The following is a 10526-nucleotide window of genomic DNA, read 5'->3' as shown; positions in this document are numbered from 1 at the left end:
CCTACTCAGTGTGTTTCCCTACTCAGTGCGTTTCCCTACTCAGTGCGTTTCCCTACTCAGTGTGTTTCCCTACTCAGTGTGTTTCCCTACTCAGTGTTTCCCTACTCAGTGTGTTTCCCTACTCAGTGTGTTTCCCTACTCAGTGTTTCCCTACTCAGTGTGTTTCCCTACTCAGTGTGTTTCCCTACTCAGTGTGTTTCCCTACTCAGTGTGTTTCCCTACTCAGTGTGTTTCCCTACTCAGTGTGTTTCCCTACTCAGTGTGTTTCCCTACTCAGTGTTTCCCTACTCAGTGTGTTTCCCTACTCAGTGTGTTTCCCTACTCAGTGTTTCCCTACTCAGTGCGTTTCCCTACTCAGTGCGTTTCCCTACTCAGTGTGTTTCCCTACTCAGTGTGTTTCCCTACTCAGTGTGTTTCCCTACTCAGTGTGTTTCCCTACTCAGTGTGTTTCCCTACTCAGTGTGTTTCCCTACTCAGTGTGTTTCCCTACTGTGTTTCGCTACTCAGTGCGTTTCCCTTCTCAGTGCGTTTCCCTACTCAGTGTGTTTCCCTACTCAGTGTTTCCCTACTCAGTGTGTTTCCCTACTCAGTGTGTTTCCCTACTCAGTGCGTTTCCCTACTCAGTGCGTTTCCCTACTCAGTGCGTTTCCCTACTCAGTGCGTTTCCCTACTCAGTGCGTTTCCCTACTCAGTGCGTTTCCCTACTCAGTGCGTTTCCCTACTCAGTGTGTTTCCCTACTCAGTGTGTTTCCCTACTCAGTGTGTTTCCCTACTCAGTGTGTTTCCCTACTCAGTGTGTTTCCCTACTCAGTGTGTTTCCCTACTCAGTGTTTCCCTACTCAGTGTGTTTCCCTACTCAGTGTGTTTCCCTACTCAGTGTGTTTCCCTACTCAGTGTGTTTCCCTACTCAGTGTGTTTCCCTACTCAGTGTTTCCCTACTCAGTGCGTTTCCCTACTCAGTGTGTTTCCGTACTCAGTGCGTTTCCCTACTCAGTGTGTTTCCCTACTCAGTGCGTTTCCCTACTCAGTGCGTTTCCCTACTCAGTGCGTTTCCCTACTCAGTGCGTTTCCCTACTCAGTGCGTTTCCCTACTCAGTGCGTTTCCCTACTCAGTGCGTTTCCCTACTCAGTGCGTTTCCCTACTCAGTGCGTTTCCCTACTCAGTGTGTTTCCCTACTCAGTGCGTTTCCCTACTCAGTGTGTTTCCCTACTCAGTGCGTTTCCCTACTCAGTGTGTTTCCCTACTCAGTGCGTTTCCCTACTCAGTGCGTTTCCCTACTCAGTGCGTTTCCCTACTCAGCGTGTTTCCCTACTCAGCGTGTTTCCCTACTCAGTGCGTTTCCCTACTCAGTGCGTTTCCCTACTCAGTGTGTTTCCCTACTCAGTGTGTTTCCCTACTCAGTGTGTTTCCCTACTCAGTGTGTTTCCTTACTCAGTGTGTTTCCCTACTCAGTGCGTTTCCCTACTCAGTGCGTTTCCCTACTCAGTGCGTTTCCCTACTCAGTGCGTTTCCCTACTCAGTGCGTTTCCCTACTCAGTGTGTTTCCCTACTCAGTGTGTTTCCCTACTGTGTTTCCTTACTCAGTGCGTTTCCCTTCTCAGTGCGTTTCCCTACTCAGTGTGTTTCCCTACTCAGTGTTTCCCTACTCAGTGTGTTTCCCTACTCAGTGTGTTTCCCTACTCAGTGCGTTTCCCTACTCAGTGCGTTTCCCTACTCAGTGCGTTTCCCTACTCAGTGCGTTTCCCTACTCAGTGCGTTTCCCTACTCAGTGCGTTTCCCTACTCAGTGCGTTTCCCTACTCAGTGCGTTTCCCTACTCAGTGCGTTTCCCTACTCAGTGTGTTTCCCTACTCAGTGCGTTTCCCTACTCAGTGTGTTTCCCTACTCAGTGTTTCCCTACTCAGTGTGTTTCCCTACTCAGTGTGTTTCCCTACTCAGTGTGTTTCCCTACTGTGTTTCCCTACTCAGTGTGTTTCCCTACTCAGTGTGTTTCCCTACTCAGTGTGTTTCCCTACTCAGTGTGTTTCCCTACTGTGTTTCCCTACTCAGTGCGTTTCCCTACTCAGTGCGTTTCCCTACTCAGTGTGTTTCCCTACTCAGTGTGTTTCCCTACTCAGTGCGTTTCCCTACTCAGTGCGTTTCCCTACTCAGTGCGTTTCCCTACTCAGTGCGTTTCCCTACTCAGTGCGTTTCCCTACTCAGTGTGTTTCCCTACTCAGTGCGTTTCCCTACTCAGTGTGTTTCCCTACTCAGTGCGTTTCCCTACTCAGTGTGTTTCCCTACTCAGTGCGTTTCCCTACTCAGTGCGTTTCCCTACTCAGTGCGTTTCCCTACTCAGCGTGTTTCCCTACTCAGCGTGTTTCCCTACTCAGTGTGTTTCCGTACTCAGTGTGTTTCCCTACTCAGTGTTTCCCTACTCAGTGCGTTTCCCTACTCAGTGTGTTTCCGTACTCAGTGCGTTTCCCTACTCAGTGTGTTTCCCTACTCAGTGCGTTTCCCTACTCAGTGCGTTTCCCTACTCAGTGCGTTTCCCTACTCAGTGCGTTTCCCTACTCAGTGCGTTTCCCTACTCAGTGCGTTTCCCTACTCAGTGCGTTTCCCTACTCAGTGCGTTTCCCTACTCAGTGTGTTTCCCTACTCAGTGCGTTTCCCTACTCAGTGTGTTTCCCTACTCAGTGCGTTTCCCTACTCAGTGTGTTTCCCTACTCAGTGCGTTTCCCTACTCAGTGCGTTTCCCTACTCAGTGCGTTTCCCTACTCAGCGTGTTTCCCTACTCAGCGTGTTTCCCTACTCAGTGTGTTTCCCTACTCAGTGCGTTTCCCTACTCAGTGTGTTTCCCTACTCAGTGTGTTTCCCTACTCAGTGTGTTTCCCTACTCAGTGTGTTTCCTTACTCAGTGTGTTTCCCTACTCAGTGCGTTTCCCTACTCAGTGCGTTTCCCTACTCAGTGCGTTTCCCTACTCAGTGCGTTTCCCTACTCAGTGTGTTTCCCTACTCAGTGTGTTTCCCTACTCAGTGTGTTTCCCTACTCAGTGCGTTTCCCTACTCAGTGCGTTTCCCTACTCAGTGCGTTTCCCTACTCAGTGCGTTTCCCTACTCAGTGCGTTTCCCTACTCAGTGCGTTTCCCTACTCAGTGCGTTTCCCTACTCAGTGCGTTTCCCTACTCAGTGCGTTTCCCTACTCAGTGCGTTTCCCTACTCAGTGCGTTTCCCTACTCAGTGCGTTTCCCTACTCAGTGCGTTTCCCTACTCAGTGCGTTTCCCTACTCAGCGTGTTTCCCTACTCAGCGTGTTTCCCTACTCAGTGTGTTTCCCTACTCAGTGCGTTTCCCTACTCAGTGTGTTTCCCTACTCAGTGCGTTTCCCTACTCAGTGCGTTTCCCTACTCAGTGCGTTTCCCTACTCAGTGCGTTTCCCTACTCAGTGCGTTTCCCTACTCAGTGCGTTTCCCTACTCAGTGCGTTTCCCTACTCAGTGCGTTTCCCTACTCAGTGCGTTTCCCTACTCAGTGCGTTTCCCTACTCAGTGCGTTTCCCTACTCAGTGCGTTTCCCTACTCAGTGCGTTTCCCTACTCAGTGCGTTTCCCTACTCAGTGCGTTTCCCTACTCAGTCCGTTTCCCTACTCAGTGCGTTTCCCTACTCAGTGCGTTTCCCTACTCAGTGTGTTTCCCTACTCAGTGCGTTTCCCTACTCAGTGCGTTTCCCTACTCAGTGCGTTTCCCTACTCAGTGTGTTTCCCTACTCAGTGCGTTTCCCTACTCAGTGCGTTTCCCTACTCAGTGTGTTTCCCTACTCAGTGTGTTTCCCTACTCAGTGCGTTTCCCTACTCAGTGTGTTTCCCTACTCAGTGCGTTTCCCTCCTCAGTGCGTTTCCCTACTCAGTGTGTTTCCCTACTCCTCTGTCCTGTGATGTGCTGTAGGAGTAGTGTGATAGGGTAGTAATGGCATCTTTCCTCCTGTTCATGAATTACCATCTGCTGCTCTGTGTGTCTCCAGTCCTGTCCTGGCCCCTCCTGTTCATGAATTACCATCCACTGCTCTGTGTGTCTCCAGTCCTGTCCTGGCCCCTCCTGTTCATGAATTACCATCCGCTGCTCTGTGTGTCTCCAGTCCTGCCCTGGCCCCTCCTGTTCATGAATTACCATCCGCTGCTCTGTGTGTCTCCAGTCCTGTCCCGGCCCCTCCTGTTCATGAATTACCATCCGCTGCTCTGTGTGTCTCCAGTCCTGTCCTGGCCCCTCCTGTTCATGAATTACCATCCGCTCCTCTGTGTGTCTCCAGTCCTGTCCTGGCCCCTCCTCGGTGTGATGACTTTGAGAAGCTCCGGGAGATCTACAAGGACATCATGTGTTTCCTCAAGACTCAGATGGTGGAGAAACCAGAACAAAACCAGGTACGGTAGATTCAGATAGAAACCAGAACATAACCAGATACGGTAGATTCAGATAGAAACCAGAACATAACCAGATACGGTAGATTCAGATAGAAACCAGAACATAACCAGGTACGGTAGATTCAGATAGAAACCAGAACATAACCAGGTACCGTAGATTCAGATAGAAACCAGAACATAACCAGATACGGTAGATTTAGATAGAAACCAGAACATAACCAGATACGGTAGATTCAGATAGAAACCAGAACATCACCAGATACGGTAGATTCAGATAGAAACCAGAACATAACATTTTACATTACATTTTAGTCATTTAGCAGACGCTCTTATCCAGAGCGACTTACAGGAGCAATTAGGGTTAAGTGCCTTGCTCAAGGGCACATTTACGTCATTTAGCAGACGCTCTTATCCAGAGCGACTTACAAATTAAGTATAGCCAGTGGGATAACCACTTTACACTTTTTTTCTTTTCTTTTTTTCTTTTTTTTTGGGGGGGGGGGGGGGGGGGGGTAGAAGGATTACTTTATCCTATCCCAGGTATTCCTTAAAGAGGTGGGGTTTCAAATGTCTCCGGAAGGTGGTGAGTGACTCCGCTGTCCTGGCGTCGTGAGGGAGCTTGTTCCACCATTGGGGTGCCAGAGCAGCGAACAGTTTTGACTGGGCTGAGCGGTAGATTCAGATAGAAACCAGAACATAACCAGATACGGTAGATTCAGATAGAAACCAGAACATAACCAGATACGGTAGATTCAGATAGAAACCAGAACAAAACCAGGTACAGTAGATTCAGATAGAAACCAGAACAAAACCAGGTACGGTAGATTCAGATAGAAACCAGAACATCACCAGATATGGTAGATTCAGATAGAAACCAGAACAAAACCAGATACGGTAGATTCAGATAGAAACCAGAACAAAACCAGATACGGTAGATTCAGATAGAAACCAGAACATAACCAGATACGGTAGATTCAGATAGAAACCAGAACATAACCAGATACGGTAGATTCAGATAGAAACCAGAACAAAACCAGATACGGTAGATTCAGATAGAAACCAGAACATAACCAGATACGGTAGATTCAGATAGAAACCAGAACATCACCAGATATGGTATATTCAGATAGAAACCAGAACAAAACCAGATACGGTAGATTCAGATAGAAACCAGAACAAAACCAGATATGGTAGATTCAGATAGAAACCAGAACATAACCAGATACGGTAGATTCAGATAGAAACCAGAACATAACCAGGTACGGTAGATTCAGATAGAAACCAGAACAAAACCAGGTACGGTAGATTCAGATAGAAACCAGAACAAAACCAGATACGGTAGATTCAGATAGAAACCAGAACATAACCAGATACGGTAGATTCAGATAGAAACCAGATACGGTAGATTCAGATAGAAACCAGAACAAAACCAGATACGGTAGATTCAGATAGAAACCAGAACATAACCAGATACGGTAGATTCAGATAGAAACCAGAACATAACCAGATACGGTAGATTCAGATAGAAACCAGAACATAACCAGATACGGTAGATTCAGATAGAAACCAGAACATAACCAGGTACGGTAGATTCAGATAGAACATAATAAATGGTGTCTTGGAAATAGAGGTGTGAGATATACAGTATGTTGTCTGTCTCTCCACCAAATGACAGGTTCTTCTGTCCTGTGTCTCTGTCTGTCTGTCCACCAGATGACAGGTTATTCTGTCCTGTGTCTCTGTCTGTCTTTCCACCAGATGACAGGTTCTTCTGTCCTGTGTCTCTGTCTGTCTTTCCACCAGATGACAGGTTCTTCTGTCCTGTGTCTCTGTCTGTCTGTCCACCAAATGACAGGTTCTTCTGTCCTGTGTCTCTGTCTGTCTGTCCACCAAATGACAGGTTCTTCTGTCCTGTGTCTCTGTCTGTCTGTCCACCAGATGACAGGTTCTTCTGTCCTGTGTCTCTGTCTGTCAGTCCACCAGATGACAGGTTCTTCTGTCCTGTGTCTCTGTCTGTCTGTCCACCAAATGACAGGTTCTTCTGTCCTGTGTCTCTGTCTGTCTGTCCACCAAATGACAGGTTCTTCTGTCCTGTGTCTCTGTCTGTCTGTCCACCAGATGACAGGTTCTTCTGTCCTGTGTCTCTGTCTGTCAGTCCACCAGATGACAGGTTCTTCTGTCCTGTGTTGGACCTGTCTGTCTGTCCACCAGATGACAGGTTCTTCTGTCCTGTGTTGGACCTGTCTGTCTGTCCACCAGATGACAGGTTCTTCTCTCTCTCTCTCCGTGTAGGACCTGTGTCTGTCTGCTACGAGGGACTATGAGGAGATCTTCCTCCAATGCTCAGAGTCCTTCGACAGTGAGGAGATGTGAACCACAGGGGGCTGCTGAGGGGAGGACGGCTCATTATAATGGCTGGAACGGAGCGAATGGAATGGCGTCGCCATGGAAACCACGTGTGATGTATTTGATACCATTCCACTGATTCCGCTCCAGTCATTACCAGGAAGCCCGTTCTCTACAATTAAGCTGCCACCAGCCTCCAGTGATGTGAACACCTATTTGATGTGCGAAAGTGTTTGTTCGTTGTGAAATGAAAGACAAATTTGTGTTACTTATTATGACTTGTTAAGTGATCACCTTTTGTGATTGTTTTTATAAAATGTTCAGCTTTTTATTGTTACAGGCTTTCTACCTGTTAATTATTATAGACATTTTTTATACTCTGACATTCATGTTCAGTTTTTTTTATATGATGTTTTTTACTCAGGTTAGGCAAATAATAATTCACAAGTTTGTGTTTTGATGTGTTTTCATTGTTCTGCCTTTTTAAGCATTTTTAAGAATCACCATTTCTCCAGCCAATCTCTATATGTGTATTAAACCCTGCCCCAGAGAGAGTTTTGATAGCGAGGGATGGTGGTTTCACAGTCTCCAGCAGCGGTTCCCAAACTAGGGGTCGCGACCCCATGTGGGGAAGCCTGATATGAAAATGGGGTCGTGGAAGAATTTCCAAAATCCTGAAAAAAAATAAAGAAAAATAAACAGATTTTTTAAAATAATCGCCATTGTATCACTAAATCATTGTAATGTGGTTAACCTTAAAAATCTAAATGGAAAATTATTGAAATCTAAAAGATAAAATTCAACCAGAGTGCCCTTAGATCTCGTGGGAAAAGGCTGACTGTTGCGCTTGAATCGGAATGATTCAGCCTTTCGAGCTGCCATGAAATACTCATAAAACCAAGCGGTCAAACAGGGAAATGGTTCCAATTGTTTTTCAAACATTCATTTTTCCCATAGGGGATTTTAGAAACAGTTAAAATAAGGGCTGTGTTTCGTGTAGGCTTACCCCGGCGTGATATTTTGATAACCAGTAAATCTCTCTCGGACAAGGTGACTTTTATCAATATATTCGGCTCCATTTATTCTCAGATTCTAAAATGCTAATTAGCATCAAAGTAGACATCATGCAAAAACTACAAATCCCTGCAATCTCCTGCACATCATCTCAGGCTGACACCTTTGCTAACAGGTATTGTGTCAATTTAAAACTTGCACAAGACAGTTCACGGAATTGTCCATTTTTTTTAAGAAACGTTGCCAATGTATTCATTACTACATGTAGCTAACATTAGATAGTTAATCCAGAGATTCTTACCTTTGCCTCGATTCGGCAGTCTCGTCCAGATCATCATGGCATTTGTAGTTCTTCACGATAGCCACATTAGCAGCTAATTAGTGTTTCATTTTTGTCGGGGGGGGGGGGGGGTAAATACAGGTGAATATATTGATAAAAGTCTCCTTGTCCTAGAGAGATTTACACGGTTGTCAAAACGTCACGCCAGGGTAAGCCTACACGAAACACACTTATTTGAAGTGTTGGTGGAAAAAAAACTATTGTAACCATTTCCCTGTTTGACCGCTAGGTTTTATGGGTATTATGACTCATACTGTGGTCCTCTATTGCGGAGGAGTTGGTTGGTTCCCGACTCATAGGGAAATACCCTCCCGTCTCCTGGTACCCTCCGTCAGCTCATACTCCATGTGGTTGTGAGGTGACCCTCCGTCAGCTCATACTCCATGTGGTTGTGAGGTGACCCTCCGTCAGCTCATACTCCATGTGGTTGTGAGGTGACCCTCCGTCAGCTCATACTCTATGTGGTTGTGAGGTGACCCTCCGTCAGCTCATACTCCATGTGGTTGTGAGGTGACCCTCCGTCAGCTCATACTCCATGTGGTTGTGAGGTGACCCTCAGTCAGCTCATACTCCATGTGGTTGTGAGGTGACCCTCCGTCAGCTCATACTCCATGTGGTTGTGAGGTGACCCTCCGTCAGCTCATACTCCATGTGGTTGTGAGGTGACCCTCCGTCAGCTCATACTCCATGTGGTTGTGAGGTGACCCTCCGTCAGCTCATACTCCATGTGGTTGTGAGGTGACCCTCCGTCAGCTCATACTCCATGTGGTTGTGAGGTGACCCTCCGTCAGCTCATACTCCATGTGGTTGTGAGGTGACCCTCCGTCAGCTCATACTCCATGTGGTTGTGAGGTGACCCTCCGTCAGCTCATACTCCATGTGGTTGTGAGGTGACCCTCCGTCAGCTCATACTCCATGTGGTTGTGAGGTGACCCTCCGTCAGCTCATACTCCATGTGGTTGTGAGGTGACCCTCCGTCAGCTCATACTCTATGTGGTTGTGAGGTGACCCTCCGTCAGCTCATACTCCATGTGGTTGTGAGGCGAGAAGACAATCAGAAATACTGTTAGAACGGTTTTTCAATTTACTGCCATAGCCCAAATAAAAAAAAAAGTTTTAACATTGGCTGTTAATGACAGAATTTTAACATGGTTGTGGTCGTGAGAATTTTTGCAGATATCAAAATGGGATTGTGAACGGAAAAAAAGTTAAGGAACCCCCTGGTCTACAAGCTTCAGAGCCTCACTGTCACTGGTTACATTCTAGAAATAATGATCACGCGTGCCTGTGTCTGTCCTCTGTGTAGTCTGTCCTCTGTCCTCTGTGTAGTCCCGTGTAGCTCAGTTGGTAGAGCATGGCGTTTGCGACGCCAGGGTTGTGGGTTCGATTCCCACGGAGGGGGGGCCAGTATGAAAAAAATGTATGCACTCACTAACTGTTAAGTCGCTCTGAATAAGAGCGTCTGCTAAATGACTAAAATGTAAAAGTATGTCCCCAGCTGCCTCCACCCCCAGGTTAGTTCCCTTTCTTCTGCCTTATAGTGAGCAGACCAGTCCCCAGCTGCCTCCACCCCCAGGTTAGTTCCTTTCCTTCTGCCTTATAGTGAGCAGACCAGTCCCCAGCTGCCTCCACCCCCAGGTTAGTTCCTTTCCTTCTGCCTTATAGTGAGCAGACCAGTCCCCAGCTGCCTCCACCCCCAGGTTAGTTCCCTTTCCTTCTGCCTTATAGTGAGCAGACCAGTCCCCAGCTGCCTCCACCCCCAGGTTAGTTCCCTTTCCTTCTGCCTTATAGTGAGCAGACCAGTCCCCAGCTGCCTCCACCCCCAGGTTAGTTCCCTTTCCTTCTGCCTTATAGTGAGCAGACCAGTCCCCAGCTGCCTCCACCCCCAGGTTAGTTCCCTTTCTTCTGCCTTATAGTGAGCAGACCAGTCCCCAGCTGCCTCCACCCCCAGGTTAGTTCCCTTTCCTTCTGCCTTATAGTGAGCAGACCAGTCCCCAGCTGCCTCCACCCCCAGGTTAGTTCCCTTTCTTCTGCCTTATAGTGAGCAGACCAGTCCCCAGCTGCCTCCACCCCCAGGTTAGTTCCCTTTCCTTCTGCCTTATAGTGAGCAGACCAGTCCCCAGCTGCCTCCACCCCCAGGTTAGTTCCCTTTCCTTCTGCCTTATAGTGAGCAGACCAGTCCCCAGCTGCCTCCACCCCCAGGTTAGTTCCTTTCCTTCTGCCTTATAGTGAGCAGACCAGTCCCCAGCTGCCTCCACCCCCAGGTTAGTTCCTTTCCTTCTGTCTTATAGTGAGCAGACCAGTCCCCAGCTGCCTCCACCCCCAGGTTAGTTCCTTTCCTTCTGCCTTATAGTGAGCAGACCAGTCCCCAGCTGCCTCCACCCCCAGGTTAGTTCCCTTTCCTTCTGCCTTATAGTGAGCAGACCAGTCCC

General features: G+C 47.7%; 1 protein-coding gene across 1 annotated transcript in view; it reads left to right on the top strand.

The window, feature by feature from the left end:
• The window catches only part of LOC311114443 (stimulated by retinoic acid gene 8 protein homolog), a gene marked incomplete at both ends in the record, with an annotated part of 40415 nt that extends 33648 nt beyond the window's left edge, over positions 1-6767 (top strand). Inside the window, 2 exons of the mRNA XM_084189695.1 lie at positions 4283-4394; positions 6687-6767. Coding sequence (XP_084045821.1) covers positions 4283-4394; positions 6687-6767 — 193 coding nt within the window. The remainder of the gene's footprint in view (positions 1-4282; positions 4395-6686) is intronic.
• Positions 6768-10526: the final 3759 nt, after the last annotated feature.

Source organism: Coregonus lavaretus (genome assembly GCF_964263955.1).
Source record: "Coregonus lavaretus genome assembly, contig: HAP1_SCAFFOLD_1715, whole genome shotgun sequence".
NCBI lineage: Eukaryota > Metazoa > Chordata > Actinopteri > Salmoniformes > Salmonidae > Coregonus > Coregonus lavaretus.
Note: the sequence above shows the minus strand (reverse complement) of the source record. Positions and strands in the feature narration are given on the sequence as shown.